This window comes from Stegodyphus dumicola, chromosome 4 (genome assembly GCF_044657685.1).
Source record: "Stegodyphus dumicola isolate Sdum_Otavi_A_Nest chromosome 4, ASM4465768v1".
Lineage (NCBI taxonomy): Eukaryota > Metazoa > Arthropoda > Arachnida > Araneae > Eresidae > Stegodyphus > Stegodyphus dumicola.
Genome location: NC_140771.1, coordinates 79,624,120 through 79,645,063, shown reverse-complemented (window position 1 = coordinate 79,645,063; position 20,944 = coordinate 79,624,120). Strand labels below are relative to the sequence as shown.

At 31.5% G+C, this 20,944-nt stretch overlaps 1 protein-coding gene across 2 annotated transcripts in view; it reads right to left on the bottom strand.

Annotated features, from left to right (window-relative positions):
* Nucleotides 1-10,658: 10,658 nt before the first annotated feature.
* Pldn (biogenesis of lysosomal organelles complex 1 subunit pallidin) overlaps nucleotides 10,659-20,944 on the bottom strand; it is a 69,234-nt gene continuing 58,948 nt past the window's right edge. The window contains exons 5-6 of one of the 2 annotated variants that reach the window (XM_035361153.2): nucleotides 18,961-19,047; nucleotides 10,659-14,135 (exon numbers count right to left, since the gene is read on the bottom strand). In XM_035361153.2, the coding sequence (XP_035217044.1) occupies nucleotides 14,007-14,135; nucleotides 18,961-19,047 (216 nt within the window). In that variant the 3' untranslated portion in view covers nucleotides 10,659-14,006. The remainder of the gene's footprint in view (nucleotides 14,136-18,960; nucleotides 19,048-20,944) is intronic. The other variant, XM_035361154.2, reaches the window with a different exon arrangement.

Here is a 20,944-nt window from a genome sequence, read left to right as displayed (position 1 = left end):
AACCAGTTTTTTCTTTAAAAAAAAAAAAAAAAAAAAAAGATAAATTAGGGGTTTATTAGGTAAAATAAAGTAGGAATAGCAATATTCTGCCCAATTATAAGCAAAAATTTACTGTAAGGGCCATTTTGGAGGTGGGACATATGTCTCCCACTGGTCTTTTTAGTTGGGACACATGTGTCCCATTGGGGTTGAAGTGACAATATAAAACATAGTGAAAAGTTCAGTTTTCTAGTTCTAAATGAATTTCACAATACTTTTGAAACAGTTTTATCAGAAAACACCTACCTACACAACATTATTTATGAAATTTCTATGTATGGTACATTGCAAAAAAGTTTTTACATAGTGCAATTTTACACATGGCGCAAACAGTTTTTGTTCGGGTTTCTTTATTTTGTTTGGCACAGCGGGCACATCTTCTTCTTGTTGGCCCTTCTAATGGCAAATGATCTCCAACATTCAACATCAGTTTTGTTGCATTTGACGGTCGACCTGATTTCTTCTTCTTGACAATTGCATTTTCTTTGCCATGAGCAATCATTAATTCGGCTAGGGGGACAATGTATTGCAAGAGAGGTATTTTCCTATGTTTGGTTTCTTGAAACAATATGTGTGCATTCACAACAGCTGTCATCAAAAGTTTATAAAATACTTTTTTCCACCATTTTGTAGATCTTCTGTCAAAATCATATAGGCATATCTTTTGATCAGACAAATCTACTCCTCCCATAAATCTGTTATAGTCGGCAATAGCGGTAGGACAATTTGTCATTACTTTTTCTCCATCTTTCTGCTTGCGTTTTACTTGTATGACATCAGGTCCGTGGCAATTACTCAGAATCAGAACTTCCTTTGAATCTTGCCATCTTGCTGCAAGAGTTCCTCTTCTATTCTGGAGAAATTCTGAATCACCTTTTTGAAGTTTTTCGTCAGAGAATTTTGGCATGTCTTTTCTACGAGAAATACAAGTACCAACAGAAGGAAAGGATATGTTATCCAATAAGTTTACACTTGTAAAAAATCTATCAAATGTAAGTGTAACATCTGGGTTACGTATTGTTGAGGAAAGTTTTAGAACAACTCTTTCTCCAAGTATTGTACCCTCATGATCTGTATTATCCATGTCTTTGCCAGAATATATATTGAAGTCATAGGTGTAGCCCGTAGCAGCATCACATCTCTCCCACACTTTGATTCCCCGTTTTATTGGCTTTAGGGGTAAATACTGCTTTAGGCTAGAACGACCTTTGAATTTAGCCATGGATTCATCGATGCTTTGAAAGGGACTATCTTCGCGAGCTTGCATAAATGTCCTTTTGAAACATGCCACCACTTCATCCATATAATATGTCTTTGGAGCATTCGCATCTTTTTCTGGATCATTGAAGTACATTTTTGCAAAGAGCAATAGGCATCTGTTACGGGAAATCGCATTTTTGATAGCTTCGTTTCCCAATGAAGAATTGCTGGACCAATAATCTGAAAAGTTCGGTACTTGATTATACGACATGACAAGCATAACTCCCAACACAAGCATAATTTCTGAAGGGTCTGTGTCAGGAATATCTACTTTTTTTTCATGTCTCAGTATTTCAAGGCGCTGGTTGGTACATTGAGAAATAAAAATAAGAAGACTTCGTGGAAATACATATGAGAAACATTCTAATTCATTAGAGGATCTGTTGATTTTGGCCAGTATTGCAGTTGGACGGTCTTTAGATACATGGAGCCGTGGCTCAAAATTTGGACCAACCTTTGACCAAATGACAGGATCAGTAGGTTTTGAAATAGTTTTTTTTTTATGTTTATTTTTTGCCTTGCACTTATATTTTGATACCTGCTCCGCTTCATCGGGTGAGAAATCATCAGAGTCCGAGTCAACGGAGGGTTCTGATGAATGCTCAAGACATGACAGCTTTCGTTTCGGTGCCCTTGATGTTCCTGAATTTTCTCTCAATTCTTCACAGCTATCACTGTCTGAGGAACTAGGGACATATTCCTTGTCTATATCTGAATCGTCCAATTCATCACTTGAATCCGGTTCATTCAATAATTTAATTATTTCTTCCTTTGTCAATCCCTTCCTGCGATTCATGATATTGCTATGCCTAAAAATACAGAAATGACCACTTTGAGAATGAGGCATAGATATATTTCAATAACCACTGGGACAATAATGTCCCAATAAAAACAGACCATTGGGACATATATGTCCCATAATATTATTTTTTTTTCAAAATCTACAATGAAAATTCACTTACTTCAAATAAACTGCTTGATATGGCAAAAATAGACGAAAATCACATACAACGAAAACAGCACGTGTGTCCACTCATGTATCTTCGCCTAAAATGGCTGCCAGAATGTCCAAACTTTCCCGCTTGTCAAAACTGTTACGATAAAACAAAGAGCTCACAGGGCACTAGTGTCATCTATCGAGAAAAAATTACACTAAAAGGTAGATGTAATCACAGGAAACCAGTGGGACACTCGCGGCAATAAATTTTACGCTTGTTTTTCCCATTGGGTGATTTGGAAACATTTGCGGGACATATATGTCCCGGTGGGGCCGAAAGGGTTAAAAATATTTCATGTAGTTTTGTTACGAATAGATTATAGATCTTATTATTAAAATCTCATTCAGAAAGTTTACTTTTAACTAATGGATAGAGCCCTATTTCAATGAAAATCATAAGTGTACGAACACTTTTGGGAGCCACTGTAGGAATGTTCTTAAACTAGATCATATCGATTTCCAGAGAAATGAAAATTTAAACTCTATCAAAAAGATTTTGCACAAAATACTCAAATATTATTAGTTTTTAAAAGTTTAATCAGTTGGCAGAAATTCGTTAAGCACAACACCATGATAATCAAAATTCCCTTTCTTAATTTCTGTTCGATAGTGAAATGTTCTTTTCAGCGCTTCATCTTTTAAGCATCCATTCTCTCGGTTTTTTTAAGCTGTTTCTTCGCCAGAAGCGGTCTCCTCCATTCCATATTGCATGCTAAAGTATGTTTCTTTTCTGATTTTATTTTATTTCAGTTAATAATGGTTCTTGAAATAAAAACTAGATAGTTGAAAAATAGGCGCATCCGTTAAAAATTTTATTTAAACTTTTAAAAAGTTTAAATTAATACTTTGCTTTTTTCGTAACTTGCGATCTTTATTTTTTATCGTCTACAAAAGTCATCTGCACTTCAAATTGATAGAACTATATAGAAACACAGATCCATATTTCATCACCTTCTACGACAGATTCGCATTGGGAAAGTACTTTCAGGAGCATCTGAAAACGCTGCTAAGGGAGAAAAAAATTAAAAACAACTAGATGAGCAATTCATATTAAAATTATTTGTTACATACAATGTAACCAAAATTTAAAGATATTTTAATAAGTAAAATGGAATTACTAAGTTATTTCGAATTTATTATCTTGAGCGTTATCACACTCTTGTGTTAATATGAGTATGATAACCTTCAAGTAAACTCCTTGATATATTTTAGAAGCCTGGCTGTGTTATGAAAACAGAAACACCCTATATTATTTCTAAGTCTTACCGATTTTTATAAAGGCTAACTGATACAGTTTAAATTTCTTACATCAGTATGTGGGACTTAATGTCTTAAGACATGATATAGCATGATGTAAAACGTTTTTGGTACTTTTCCGTTTTACCGGCGCAGGCGATAAACTCGCCAATAATGGTAGAACTGATTACTAACAGAATATCCTCGATGGTAATCTTTTACGCCACATTTTCAAAACAAGTCGCAGCCATTTCTTATCAGATTGATTGTTTCTTTCAATATTGGCACACAATTACGTTCAGATAGTTCAATTTTATGCCCTAAGGCCATTCGCGGTAATTAAGTCAATTAGGATGCAATCACACAGCTCACCAAAATATAAAAAAGGCAAAGTCAAGGGTTAAATTCCTCAATTCTAATTGGGAATGCACTAGCGAAGTAAAGCACATAAGGTTTTACATAATTTCTGAGTAAGCTATTCATACGAATTGAAATAATTCTTGCATTTAAACTTTTATTCCAAATTAAGATTTAACTTGAAATTAATGCAGATAATTACTGACAGAATTACATTTTTGTAGCGTAGTTTATCTGAGATGAGATTACTTGGGTCACGTGATATGAACCGGCGAATCAGGATGTTGAACCATGAAAGCATAGCAAATTCTTAATGTCTTTTTGCAAATTTATTGTCTTTAATTATTGGCTTTTTACAAAATTTTAAAGGATATTAAAATGTTTATGCCTTCAAAATAAAAAATTCTTAGAACTAACATTTTTTATGTGTATACTGTATGTTGTCGCCAATAAAGTCTGCTTGGCGAGATTTGCGCCGGAGAAACGGAAAAGTACCATGTTTTCTTAATAAATTGTGTGGAGCAGACTGAGATTCCTTTCGCATGCCGAACAACATTCAGGGTTTTTGATAGCAAGAAAAGAAAAGATGTTTCCAGAAAATTATGTTTACAAAACGCTAGCCATTCAACTTCTATCCGTATTTCAGATACAATTATTATTAAAGTTGGTACGCTACAGGAAGGAGCTAGCGCAATACAAAAAGCAAATCAAGGCAGCGAAACAAGAGTCATGGCGTAAGCGCTGCAGTAACGTGCAAGCAACCTATGGTACATTACAGAAAATAGCCACAAATAAGGTTTTTCAACCCCTACAACTTACCGCTAAAGTAAAACAAGATGCAAAAGGCAAAACAGAAGCTCTAAACACTATCCTAGAAACAATCTTTGTTAAAGACCAGACGGAATTTGATTTAGTAACTCACAGAAAAATAAGGCAGAAGTTTAATAGGAAAATCTGGAAAAGCAGCAACAGAGATATTACTCTTCCTACAGACCACGAAGTTCATAATATCATCAAAGCCTTAGCAGACAAAAAAGCACCAGGTCCCGATGGTATAGATAATATCATTGTTAAAGAAATTCACAAAGAATTCCCAGGTTTGTTTCCAAAACTATGCAGAGCCTGCTGGCGACTCGGCCACTTCCCTAGAAGCATGAAACTAGCCGAAATTGCACTCTTTCACAAGCAGGGCAAAGATCCGTCAGACCCGGCATCTTATAGGCCCATAAGCTTACTGCCTTCAGTCAGTAAGATTTTAGAAAAAGTAATTCTGCGACGCCTTAATTTCCACATGTGCAGGAACAAGTCTATAAACGAAAAACAATATGGCTTCTGCGCAGGAAAGTCCACAGATAATGCCTTAAAACAACTGCTAGATAACATAGAGCAGAACAAGACACACTGGTTATTTCGTTGGACATCAAAGGGGCTTTCGACTCGTTGTGGTGGCCAGACGTAGTCGAATGCCAAGACATCATCAAATGCCCAAAGGAAATCCTGAATCTTATACGCAGCTACTTTCAGGATCGTTGGATACAGGTTACAACGGACAATGATGTACTCAAAGTCAAGTTGGAAAAAGGCTGTCCCCAGGGTTCCTGCTTGGGAGCTACACTTTGGAATCTTGTAGGGAACACAGCAGCCTTTGCGCTCTATGACCAACAGCAAGGAGTGGGTATCCAGGCGTACGCAGACGACTTTTTATTGGCCATTTCTGGTAGCACGGACATTAGGTTAAAGGCACAAAACGCAATCGATACTTTTGCAAGTTGAGCAAATCAGCACAAATTAAATATCTCAGCAGATAAAATTAAACAACTGTTTATATGTAAGCATGGAGAGCGAAATAGGATTCCCAACATTAAGCTAAATGGAGTCTCTATAAAAAAGGTCACTGACCTTAAATATATAGGTATTATATTTAACAAGAGGCTTTCCTGGTTACGACATATTAAAGAGCTTAAGCAGAAAATAAATCAAATTAGTAATTCCATGGTTAGAACATCAGGACCTCATTGGGGCACTCCAATCACTATGCTCAAAAGCTGGTACAGAACAATTTCAGAAAAGGTCATATTATATGGGGCTGCCATATGGGGAAGGAAGCTTACTGCCCATATGAGGAGGTAGCTTCTCACCATACAAAGAATGCAACTTTTGATCATATGCAAAGGTTATAGAACATCCCCAACTGCGGCACTGCAAGTGCTGGCGGGTATTCCTCCACTGGACCTTCTAGTGGAGAGAGAATCACTATTAGTAAGGACATTGCGCCTAGAAAATAATGTCTCTCTGTGGCAAAAGACATTCTACCATACAGACTATGAGAAGCGCAAGCCGATCATGCTTGGACACTCTGCAGATACTGATTTATCGCACACAATATACATGCAATACACGCCGCCAAATGAGAAGGCATTTGCTATTTATACAGATGGCTCAAAGACGGAAAAAGGCACAGGCTGCGCCTACTGTGTACTCCAAGAAGAAGTGGTTAAAACTTGGGAAAGACGACTGGAAGACAAAAATACCGTCTTTCAGGCAGAGCTTCTTGCATTAAAAGCAGCCATCAATTTGGCAAAATATCAATTAGGATTAAAGGTCAACATATATAGCGACTCTGCCTCAAGTTTGGAGTCCATCCGAGGGCACAAGACAAGGAGTCCTTTGGTGCAAGATATTCAGAAAATTCTTCTAAGTATCCCACCAGATGACAGACCTATCCTGATCTGGGTTCCAGCTCATGTGGGTATTACTGGCAACGAAGCGGCGGACCTGCTTGCGAAATTTGCTGCCAATGACTCCAGTAGATTGGAAAACGCAGTAAGTCTTCCGCAGTCCTATTTAAAAAGAAAACCACGCTCAATAGCCTTTTTCAAGAATGGCAGAAAAGATGGCAAAGGGAAAGCACAGGGAGAAGAACCTACAAGTTCTTTCCAAAAGTCATGTGCTCAGTTAATACATACAGCGGAGCACAAACTCAATTCTACACTGGCCATGGTCCCTTCCCACATTATCTTGAGATTCGGCATACGAGCATCAGATTTGTGTGAATGTGGTGCGGTAGGTGATGCAGATCACTTCCTCTTCAACTGCCCACAAAACCCATAAACTGCATTTAAAAATGCCAAGCAGTGAATACTGGCCGCAATGGGCAGAGAATACCCGCGGCAACAAGCAGACGAAAACTAAAATAGAGGAGGTAATCAGGCTTTGCTCAGCAAGATACTAAGAAATTCTCCCCCTCTCTTGAGAATTGTATCTTCGCAGCATAATTTTAATAGAAATTCAAAATACTACAACAACTGAATATCAACACTAGGAAAATAGCTCACCCCGTAGAATAATAACAGGACTGTAAGAGCAAAACTATTGTAATGTAAGCATATTACTATCCAGTTTGTATGTACTTGATAAAAATAATATTGTAAAGCAGTTTAAATGATATTGAACCAGTCAATGTGTAAATGAATTGCAAGTTTAATTTTGATTATGTCAGTAAAAGTATTGTAAATATGAATTCATATAATGTTTAAATGTACACATAGCTGTCATGATTTTATGTATCTATCATATGTAACTTGTACAAGACAATGATTGTAATCAACATATCTATGCTTATACACAGGCCTTGTATGCCCATGTAATATTTATATGTATATTTTTACATGGAGGAAATTTTCCCTTCTGCCAGGATGACTACTAACACTGTAAGACTTTTAGAACAAAGTCAGTGGTTATCTCAGGCGGCGCTCAGATACAATTATTGTTCATAATCACTCTGTGCTTTACCACACTCTGACGAAAGCAAGAGTGCTTTCTTTTTAATACGTTCTCTCAGTGATCTAATTCTTCATATGTAAATAAAATTAAAACACATTCCTTGAAAATAAGATAGGCTCTAGAAGTACGGATTCAGTTCTAATGCGATATCTAACTAGCAAAATTATACGTATAGCAAACTGATTAATTAAATATAAATATTTTTTTTAAAAAAAAAGAATAGTAAAAATATCAAATTATATATATATAACAGAAACTGAAATTGAGGAAGAGTTAGTAGTCAAACACGCAGCAGAGAATTGTCGAAACTTCGTTTAAAGTGATTTCATGGGAGTTTGAAGGACTATTCTGTTCACTTCAAAAATTATATTATAACACTTCACCTTTTGCTTTCTAATAGTTTTTAACCAATAATGGTAATTAAAGTTGATGGAATCTATAACTTAATTTTGCTAAAATGGCTACATCAATGACAATAACTAGAACCAAGGACTGACCATTAAGGTAGTCTGAAACTTGACAGACTTTTAAATCTGGATCATGAAATGAGAGTAGCATTATCATTTTTACTCTCAAATATAAATGAAGTTATCAAAGAACACCAAAATCAAATTTTGCATTAAATGTAAATTATAATTTTTCATTAAATAAACATTTTTTTTGCTTTGTAATGCAATTTTATTTCATATTTCATTAAAAACCACTATTGCTATTTTCATGAAATATATTATACGTACATCAATCAATTAACCAAGTAAAATTCTTTTAAATGTCTCTTATTATTAGAATGCCACCAAATTATTAATTATTAAACGTGTGTTATTACGAAAAAAAGGTTTGGGAATCATTGCTCTAAATGGATATATGACTTCAAAAGCGATATCATATGGTAATTAATCTGAAATTCTGCAAGTTAATTAGGACTAAAGATAAATAGGTTCTCTGCATCTGCCTCTCCGATGTGAATAAAATGAGCAAATAGATATCAAAATGATTTCGTTTCGTTTATTTTTATTTCATGAGCAGGAGAAAACTGATCACTTATGAATCAATTTTAAAAGGTGGACAAAATCCTTCTTTGATGGATTCAGATCAGAACCGTTTGTTTACTGAATAGAATCTTTTTTTATGACTGGCCATTCAATAATAATAAATAACATTGATGAATAAAATTGGGAACAGGGAGTAAATCAAGAATGGTCTAATAGGAGGCAGCGAAGAGGGCAAAGAATCAATCGCCTTATTGAACCGTTAACTCTCTGCAGCAATTTCTTTCAATTGTAGTTTTGAGATTCTCTAAAACCTCCTACCTACACTGAATTAATAATAAAATTTTTGAAGAGAAAATATTGAGAAAGTTGTGAAATGATAAAATTTACATTCACTTTTAACATGGGAAGATAAACATTTCCCCCTCCCCAAAGAAAAAAAAAATGGGAATCGAGTTTTGTTGGCATGCTTCCAAGAAGAACTCTCAGTGAGTGAATTCTAAGAGAGCTACAGTTCCTTTTGTTTTTGCCCGAATCGGCATTCCCTCAGTCAATAAAGTGAATCGGTTCTCTGAATTTGTTCGCAAGTGAATGGCACATTAATCAACACTACACATTAGCTTATTTGTTTGAATGAATACGAAGGATCATTGACTATGGTAAAGGATACCGGATACCTTCAGGAAGACGTTCTAATGGAAACTAGTTCATATTTATGCAAGGAATGATGAAAACTAAACAAATATCCATGTAGCTAACCAGTTTGCAGAATTTGAACCCAGGTCAAATTGCCAGTGTTTCAGCAGTCTTGTCCACTCCACCATTATGATTTGCCATCAACTGTGACTATGGAACTGAGCAATTTTTCACAATTCCTCAATGATTTCAAAAAGGTACAGGTATGAAAAACTGAAATGTTATACCTTAGTATAACATATACTAAGAACTACATATACTAAGAACATATATCTTAGTATATGTAGGTAGATACCAAAATTTCTGGCCTCAAATGCACAAAACTGTTTGTCTATAAATTGCTTTTGCAGATATGTAGCAAGAGTTTAAAGGCATAAATTTGGATGCTTCATTAGGAAACTCATATGCACTCGTTTTTGACTGTGTACTGAACAGAAGAGATGTGCTAATTTGCTCTGAAATTTTAAAAACTGAGTACTATCCTGTGATTAAATTTTTGATCAAAGATCTAAATCCCAAAGAAATACAATAATGTTTGGATCATGTGCATAGTGGTTCTTCTCCTAATCATTCTACAATGAAAGAACATGTCTTTTTTTAAAACAAAATTTAGTAAAAATAGATCATGAATAAAATCGTCCTCCTTTTACAATCAATAAATCAGTTATGACTAACTGATGTGCCACATGAAACCATGGCTTTTTTTTTTTTTCCTGTGGCCCAAACTTAAGTAAAGAAAAATTATTATTATTGAGCTACTTACAAAATAGTCATAAATTTTCATCTACCTTCAGACCACATTCATACTAAGATTTTTTACAACTAATACCACAAGAAACTTGAAGTAACTGATTATTCCAGAATGCATCCCTCAACATTTATTAGGCATACCTATACTTGTGTACGAGGCCCTCAGTACACAATTTAAATTGGCCTGCCCTCCAGGATACAGAAGTCAATTGTTATTGCCATAAATTATGATGGCTTTTCTTCTCTTTTTCATTAATTACGCAAGACTCTAAGTGTTTTAATACTATTATGATGCCTAAATATGCTTTCGGTTATAAAATGATGTAAGAAATTCTTAAACTATACTGAATCACTAAAAACTCAAAAAATGACTGCTCATGTATGAGAAGTTAAAATAGTGTCATTCAACTAACATATTTTCACATATTCTGAATAATGGAATACCTGTAAATGGAAAAGATATATGGTACACTTAAAAGTTAACAAAAAAAATGTAATTATTCTCAGTTCTTCAACTGTGAAAATTTGATTTAGAACAAAAATATAAACAATTTCACAAATATAAACAACTTTATTACACAATCTAGTATTTTATGTAACATATTAAAGAATTTCAAATACAGTAGTTCATTAAAACATCATCAAATTGTATTATATACATGGAAAATATATATACAAAGAAAAAAAATAACATTCAATGTAATTAGTGTTTAATCACATGTTCAGTGTTATAATACATTGTATTTGTACAGATATTTGCATCCTACCCAATTATTTAATTACACAGTCATAGCTAATTAATAGGAGCTATTCCTATATTTTTATTACCTTTTATTCCACTTATGACAATGGGAACATTTTTTTTAACAACAAATACTTAAAACTTTACCAAAAACTATAGACATCTCTATAACGACACAGTGTAAAATATAACATATGACAATGTTAATTTAGTAACATACTTTGGTCACTATGTATAACTTTTAATATACTTTGACTTATTTAACACAGTTTTGAATAGTTCATATTTAGTTTTACAAGAAATTTTAGACTGTTTTTATTTTTCACTGCATTTTTTTACACTATGAATTAGTTTTAATTTTTTTACTACATTTTTTTAAACTATGGATCAGCAGAAAAATAATTAGTAACAAAATATTAAAAACATTATAATAACATTAGTTATTTGAATCATTATTGCATTTTAATTGCCATAATCTAAAACACCAGTAAACAAAACTGCTTCAAAATGAAGAAAATGTTTATATTTTTAAGCTAAAATTTTAAAGTAAATATAATGCTTTGTTATAAACATGCTAAACATTAAGGCTCTTCAGAAGAGAAGAAAATATACTACTTTTTTCCCAAAAAAATAATTAGCAGATTTTTTTAAATTTTTTTTTTTTTTACAATTTACATGTATTGCTTATAATTAAAACTTTGTTACAAAAGTTAAATAATCAATATTTGCCCCAAAGAAAATGAAAACATTCTGATTGAATCTTGTTCATTAATTTATTAAATAGCATTTTAGAACTCCAATATTTCTGAACTTCTTCAATAGGAGGAGTGTTAATTTTAAGATCAAAGCATTTTGATACAAAATATAACAATTCATAATGAATTAAATAATTTAATTAATGAGTTGAACACTTCATTATGAAGTAAATAAATCACCATTTACATATAAGCATATTAATCTAAGTTGCAATACTTCACATTTTCAGCTAATGTTTTGATTCAGTTTTGAAACTGAATAAAAAAATTATATTTCAAATTATCCAAAAAAGCAACTTTTAGACGAGCATAGATTTTGAATAAAACTGTCAATTTTTAGCGCAATCAGACACAAGTGCATCTTTTTTCAGGAGCAAAAAAATTTTGCAAAACAAGATGAAATCTCTTGAAAATGCTGCCTGATGACAAAAAATTTAATTGGAAAAGACACACACCAATGTAGAATTTAAAATTAGACAAAAAAGCAAACTTGGAGTGGCATAAGGTTTGCATAAAAATCTACTGAATTGAAGGCCGATGAGGCATAATTACCATCTTCTTTATGAACAATGAAATTTTTGCCAAACAGTAATAATTTAATAAAGAATTTACTTAAAAACAAAAACTAACAGAATTCCATTTATCCCAACAAAGTTTTACTTTTAAAAAAGCATGTATACTGTCATCTTCTAATTTATATTCTACTAAACAGAACCAAGATATACCACAGTCTTTACCAGAAAAGAGTTCACAATTAATATGAGAGCAGTTAAAAAACATAAGGAATAACCCATTTTATAAATAACAGAAAAATATTATGAACAATTTACCTCGATTTTTAAGCAGTTTAACCTTGTGAATAAGTCCATTTGGTTATAGTTAGCTGTTTAAAGACAGAACCTCATAAAACAGGAGTTGGTTCTAGGTTATTTTCAGCAAATTTTGCATATATAACTTCAAGAAAGGTACTTGATACTTTGATACAGAAGTAGTTATACATTGGTTCTACTGCTTTTGCAGTACTTTCCTGTAAACATGAAAGAAGTCCACAATGGGCATGGTGATAAAAGTTCCTGAGTGAATCCCATGGAGGGAGCAGGGAGAGGGAGAAAAAATTCCTCTATTTGCCCTTTTGGAGGTGGCGAGGGGAAGATACTTGTTAAGTATTAAACAAAATTGGATTGGTATTTTCACACCAATGTACACAATGAAGCAATATAAGCACTTGTGTTAGAGTATAAGAACACAGCTTTTAATCCATTTTTAAATTTGAAGCAGCTTTGTAACTCCTTCTACTGAATAATTCTAAAATAAATATCTTAATTCACATTATATTTAGTAAAAGATACAATTCATCTGTATTTTTTACCTCCCAATGGCTAATTTACAGTCCTGAAATAAATTTGGTTTAACACCCCTTAAAAAATAGACTGCAGCAAATATTTTGTATTGCGTGAGTGATAAAATTACAAACAAAATTCTAAAGCTCTGAACATTCATAAATTTTCTGCAGATAGTTGCAAAATAAAATTGCAAAATCATTAATCAAATTAAAATCATTAATAAAATTGCAAAATCATTAATAATTTTGTTTGACGTTCTAGTTTGTAACTTTAACTCATTCAACTGTGTGTTAATCTTGCCTCCTTCTTGCAAATTATAGACAATTGAATGTCACACTGACAGCCTGAAGTCAACACACAGATGTTTATGAAATAGTGTGTTTATGGAATGATGGTAATTAAAATCTGTCAGTCTGAAATTTCCCTCAAGAGGTTGGAAGAAAGCAATACGACACTGCAAAATTATCTCCCACAGAATGTCCTCAGTTAGAACTGGGAAAGAATTTAAGCACATAGCTCTTACATGCTTTGCTCTAAATAGTCTATCCAGCCAATTAAATTCCAATATAAACATTTTTTCCACATAAAAATAAAATTACACAACCTTCAAAGGAATGTAATGACAACATTTAAATGAAAGTTTCAATTGCTGGAGGAAATACTGGATTTATCATTACCTTTAAAAAAGATAATGATAAATGAGAGTTCTCAAGAATGTATTAATGACCTACTTAAAAAAATTAAAATTATCATCACTTATATATATTTCAGCATCCAAATTATGCTACAATAATATACATATACTTGTGAAACTCCATGGAATCATTTAAAATGACAAAATAAATTATTTCCCCAGACTCCCTTGGTACAAAAGTCTTCAAAATCAGAAAATAAATACAATAGTGCGTTTAATTTGTGTGCCAATTGCTTGAGGCATATAAAAAAAATATGTATGGAAGGAATGTATTAACTCATACATTACATATGAAGAATTTCAAAATTAAATAATTACTACAGTTTGCTACACAGCTCCTTGTCTTAAGAAGAACATCATACACATTATTCATTAGCTGATTTAGTAGCAATTTTAGGGGCTAACTGTTTGTCCCTTTCAAGCTCTCGATCTCTTTGTAATTCTTTTTGCAAAGCTTCCTTTTGTTTTTGCTGTTGCAATCTCATGGCACGCTTCTGAAAAAGGAAGTTGAATTTATAGTTCACAGACTCAATAAAAATAAACTGCATTTTATGAACTGAATACTGTATATAACATCTTAAATTACATAGTTGAATTATACAGTCTAAATTCTTTTATATATTGAAACCAAAGGATACAGAAAAATATTTTTTGGTTAACTGAAAAAAGCTATTCAAGAAAAACTAACATTTATTGTTTATTTTTAATTTTAATTATTTGCTTTATCAAATGTTTTGACTTTGAATAATGAACATTCTACAGTGTAATGAAACATGACACTTTCTAAAATACACATGGACCGCAGAAACACAAATGATTGAATGCATATACACAAACTGTAGTTTCTTGTGTACTTTCTTCCCTAGCTTTTAGCATTAGGTCATGAAAATTTTAAAATATTAACATTCTTCCTGTAATGAACATAGATTTTCCGTCTGAGGGCTAGTTTATTGGTAAATTGCATTCCTTGACTTTTTTATTGCGCATTCATTTTGTATTTGCATTTTCTGTATACGAATGTCCATTTTATTTTTTCTTGCATTTATTATTTGAAATATACTTTATGCAGATTCTTCATTTAGCTACCAGGCCATGGCAGATTTTCTCACATTTAAGAAACTTTCCAAACTTGTGATTTCAAGTTCCAGCTCATGTAACGTGTGCTTGATTTTTTGAAATTTGGGTTTTGTCCACCTCTTTTCTCCCCCATTCCTTCTTGGGATGTCACTCTTGAAAACTGTGGTCAAGACTCATTCATATGAGGTGTCCCTGGGTATTTACAAGGTAACTGAGACAACACTAATGCATCTAGCTCAGTTACTATCAGATATCAGCTCAATATCTATCAGATATTGTAATATTAATATTAGTATGTATTGTTATTGAATGTAAGTTTCTTTTAAGAAATAATATTACGCTCATTACCAGCAGCGTATTCATTAATTTCCACTTATCGTTTTCTTAACTGTAACTGCATCCATCACAAAACCAAAATTCTAATTTTAATTTGCAATCCCATAAGTACTCAGTCTTCTATTTAATCCAGATATTTCCCTTATTTATCATAAAAATAGTAACAGCTTTCATTAAACTGTGTCATTTCAAAATTAATCTTCTCCACAAGTCTTATATAATTCTGGTGAAACAGGTTTTTACATAACCAACTAAACAGAATGAAGCCAAACCAAAACTGAATCAGTCTTAACCAGATCTTACATTATGATCTGCACATTCCTTCTCCGTCCAGCTAACATACTTTCTGCAACCTCACTTCTTTGCTTCAAATGTATTAAAGATGTAAAAAAGACACTAATATAATTACGAAGAACAGGTGCATTTATTGGGCCAGCTTAGCCTGTAACCAAAAAAAAAAAAAAAAAAAAAAAAAAAAAAAAAAATTTAGTCAAAAAAATAACATATGTTGAACTGCCTCGACTGCAATTATTTCTACATGAATCAGCTTTCATCCTAAACATCTAACACCATCATTACCAAAATTATTTTATTAATACTAATATATATTAATTGATCATACCACACAAAAAATATGAATATGCAACAACTGCCACTGAAGGGTTCAACCGTAAGCAAAAATTAAACATATATCAAATAACAACTGAAAAAAATTACGGGAAAATAATGGGATAATTAAGCGAGATATGATTTGGTCTGTCTAATGCATGACTTAGAATAAAATAACATTCATGCAAGGAATATTCAGAACAGTAGCATTTCTAGCTGTGATATGATTCTTCAACATGATACTGAAATTTTTAAATTAATTTTTTAATTAAAAATGCCTTGAAATATTCATGCAATATAATATGTTAATAGATGTAAGAAAACCATACAACTTAAAAATTAGAAACAATTTAAGTAAAATTGAAAAAATAATAACTTTATACTATTACAAACTGAAAGTTTTAATTTCATAAAAAGAAAAATATGCATTCATATTACTTTTATCAGCAGAATAGTTAATTAATTATTTTAATAGATTTTATTAAAATATCATAAGCAGACATATGATTTTTGTCATAATTCAAAACTTTTTAAATCATATTTCAGGGAATATCTTGCTGCATGATTTTTGTAACATTTCCATTAGAATTTTCATCTTTTTCTTACAGTCAGTAGGCAGATTAGTTACGTTACATCAAGTGAAACAGACGATACTGCAGGATGCAAAAAGAAAGACCCAAAACACAACTTGGCATATGACATATTAATGTAACTGACTTCATCTGTGATTAAATTCATTAATTTTTTAATGCCAGCATATCTCTAATTTAATATGTTTTAATTTTTAGTTCAGTGAATGAAATTATTAATCAATATGTTATCAAATAATAAGTGAATTAAATAATTAACCAACATCAAATACAATATATAGTTGATACTGGTTAACTATTAATTGATATTGGTTTATATTTAATTGGTTTACATTCTTAATTAATTAAATATTAACTAATATCAATTATAGTGAATACAATGAGTTATTAATCAGACTAATTAATGAGGATAGTCGGTATTACATTAATTTCATTATAATGTATTTTATTCAAGCTTATTATAATATCAATTATTCACATAAATTGGAGCCAGAATCTATCCTGCTATTCATAAAAAAAAAAAATGGATATCTTTTGTCTGTAGACAAACTATGTATTTAATGTGAGTATGGGAAATTTATTTTTGCATGTATTCTGTTTTATTTCAACAAAAATTTACAGTTTAAAAGACTAAAATGTTAACTTCTCACTGTAATCACCACTGAAAGTTGCAAGCGAGGGAATTTATTTTCTTTTTTCATGCATTGTCCCCTCTTCTCAACAATACTTAAAAAGAGTAAAATATTAACTTCTCAGCACAGCCAACTTCAGAAATTATCATCATATTTTTTAGAACATATTGAACTTCAGACATTTTTCAGTTAGCTCTTCCATAGAAACTCAAAATCACCTGAAACCCAGATGATTATCTTACGAAAGCTTCACAGTAAGTCGACATAATTTTCTGCAACTGCTTTCATAAGAGATTCAAATCATATAGAATCATACATGGTCATTCTAGAAAAGTTTCTTATTACAGAAATCTCTGTCTAAGATGATCACCCATGATTCCAGATGATTCTAGTCTTCTGTGAAAATGATCATATTAGAAAGACTATATTCAGTACTGATATTTATTTATCTTCTAAAAGAGGGTTTCTTAAACTTTTTTCAGTCATGACCCCTTTTTATCACTGAGATTTTTTTGTGACCTCCAGGACCCCATAATATTTACAAAAATTTTGTGGGACCCCATAAGTATTGTGCACATCCAACACAAGCGTGAGTGAAACTGTCAATTTTTTTTCACTTGTACCCTAATATACTATTGTAGTTTTAGGTCATTAACTTTAATTTCTAATTTTAAGACATAGAACAATGTGAAAATTTTAAATAAGTAACAGACAAAATGGCAGCGTCATGTGCAAAGCAAGGAAAATGAACGTTTATATTATAAAAAGAATGCATGGAAACATTTTTGCTGTTTTCTTTGTCTGCATTGTCTCATCTTTATCTATTTACAGATACATTGTGTAAAAGTATTTGATAATTGTAAAACTATTATAATAAGTTAAAGAAATATCAAAACTGCTAACATTTTTGGCAACCCCCTGCTGCAGGTTTCGCGATCCCCAGTTTAAGAAATCCTGTTCTAAAGAACACTGATCTCTGTTTCAGATAGCCCTTTTAGGGAGATGATCACCACAGGAATTTTTATCTCCATTTAAATAAAATATAATTATTTATACAAGACTGAAATTGTTCTTCCTTTGCCTAAACACACAATCCATTTTTATTCAAACTCAGTCAAATTAAAATTTTTATTAACATCTTTGAAATTAAATATTTGCTTTTATTTTTACAGCAATAATAATAATAACATTTTATTTGCGTAAAAGAGATTGAAACACTTACTTTAGCTAAAATAAAATTAAATATATATATAAAATATCAAAACAAAAAATATAATTTTTATTTAGCATATGATTTTAAATATAACATACAAATATTTTAATATATGCAATATCAAATATAATAAAAAAGCTTCTTCAATTTTCAAAGTACTTTATGAAAAATGAAATAAATAACTATTCTCAATAACTTGTTCATTAACTTTGCATTCAAAAGGTAAGTCAACTGCTTACTCAGCATAAAATTACTGTCATGCAATTTTAGTGAAATGAGCTTATATACCTTAAAATAATGTCCAATACCATTATTAAAATCCATTATGCTATTCACTTTATGTCTAGTATGAGAACAGGTGATAAAATAAAATTCTTTTATAATTTCAATTCAGAATTAGGGTTAGGATTATTCAACTATGGCAAAGCACACAAGGACTATCTGCCTGAACAGAGGGATGCCTTCGTGGAGGACCCTCTAAGGGAAACTGGCTCGTGAACACGTTACACATGGGGAAAACCACAAAAATGCCCATGCAGCCAGCCTGTTTGAGGGATTCGAACCTTGGACCGAACTACCAGTGTTCAGCGTCTTTACCGCTCGGCCGCTGGTGGGCCTCAATTTCAATTCAGATATGCTGTTCTTTTAATAATACACATAAATTATGTTGACACTAACAGAATAAATATCTATTATATCACCTAATCATATAATAAAAAGTACAAATGCTCTACTAAAAAATTGTATAAACTTCGAAAAAATGATTATAAAAACAAATAAAATGAAGAACAAGAGTATTTTACAGCTTCTCCCATAAATGATAATAAAAAAAAAAACTTTTAAATAAATATAATAAACTTACTTTCAGTTTTACAGATCTGTCATGAATTGCTAGCATTTCCTTTTTTAGCAGCTGAACTTTTACATTATATTGCTTGATTTTTGAAAACTGAGCAAAAAATATTTTAATTTCAATTTCATAAATATCTGATATGAAATGGAAACCAACATTTACTCATGCATTGTATCTGATTACAATATTTCACTCAATTATGTAAGTAATTTATTTAAAATAATAACATAATTCAAGAGAACTTAGCTAATACATACATGAATTACCATATTTAATGCAAATACATAAGCAATTTATTTAAAATGATAACAATAAAACATGGCAAAAAATTATATTTATTATTAAACATATCATGAAACTCTTATTATTTTACTTAATACAATTTTGGCAGCAATTTATTAAAAACATACATAAATATACTGCAAAATTTATTATTTACAGACTCATTCCGGTAGCCACATCTTACCAATTACTGCTACTTAATGCCTCGGACATTCACTATAGCTTCTTTTTCCATTAATGGAAGATTGAAAATTGTACACATAATGAGTATTTTACAATAAAAAAACTGTTATATTGACACAATGCTATTACAAAAAATCAGATCATTAAACGTCTATTTCTCACACATACACAGATCAGTAATGATTTGTTTCTCACCAATGCAGAAACACGACAAATTCATTTTCTTGTCAAGGCCATTACAGAAGATAAGTACCCTTTTTGTTACATGACAACTGATATTTATCTTCTCAAAACCCAGATCATCAAAAATTCTTTTATAATGATATGTAATTTAATTATACTTATTGTCATGGTTACAGCTAGGAAATAAATCTGTATACATATAATTGCTATGAACTAGTGGCATTATGTTTGAGTTTCACTAATGAAGTTTTATTTAATTTACATTTTTCCTTTTGACTTCACCACGAGGTTTTCCACTTATCCAAGAATTTACATACACCTGAGAGGCAATTCTACAGTAAAGTCAGAAGAATAACACACTACTGGTAAGAAGAGTTTCAGCATTAAAGCCAAAACTAGATTTGGTTTGGTAAGCTTATAGATCAGATTCACTATTAGTAGTCTCAGATGAATCTTGTAGCTTCTGTTAGAATTTCATACTGTAATTAGAAGAAAATCTTGTGTTTACAGCCAGGTCTAGGTGACTGGTACTTTTGTACTGTATTTTTTTTAGTTCAAACTTGTAAGAAGCAAGGTTGAATAAATGTATTTATGTAACATTGTATTTATGTAACAACAAGCAAATAAACACAATACATTTATGTTTGCAATATACATTGCATTTATGTAACAACAAGCAAACAAACACAATATATATGTAAATGTATTTATGTAACAACAAGCAAACAAACACAATATATATGTAAATGTATTTATGTAACAACAAGCAAACAAACACAATGTATTTGTGTTTGTTTGCTTGAAGAGTTTACCTATTCTAGCAGTGAAATGGAGTCAACATCATACCTAGTTTAACTTGTAAGTAAGCTAGTTAAAATGAATTAATCTCCAGATAGGTGTAACAAATTTATCAGGGTTCATAGCCACATTTTAGTTAAAAAAATAAGCGCCTATAAGCACTTTTCAAGCACATTTTAAGAAAAAAAATAAGCACCTGTCTAATTACATTATAAACAACTGCATAACTTCAAAAATTAAGACTCGTAATTTAAAATATGAGAAATGCAGTATTTATTAAGAGAGAATAAGCATTACCTTAACCATGGAAAATAATTACTTTTTTTAAAATTTTAAATAACAGTTCAATTTACAGAACTAGTTTACAATGAGAGAAAAACAAACTATGCAGAACTAAACTATATTACAAGATTTAATGATGAAATTTCAGTTCAAAATAGAGGAAATAAATAATAATAATGGTGTGGTGTATTGAGAATACGACAAAGCACACTAGGGCTATCTGCCTAAGGGGAGGGATGCCTTCGTGGAGGACTTTCTAAGGGAA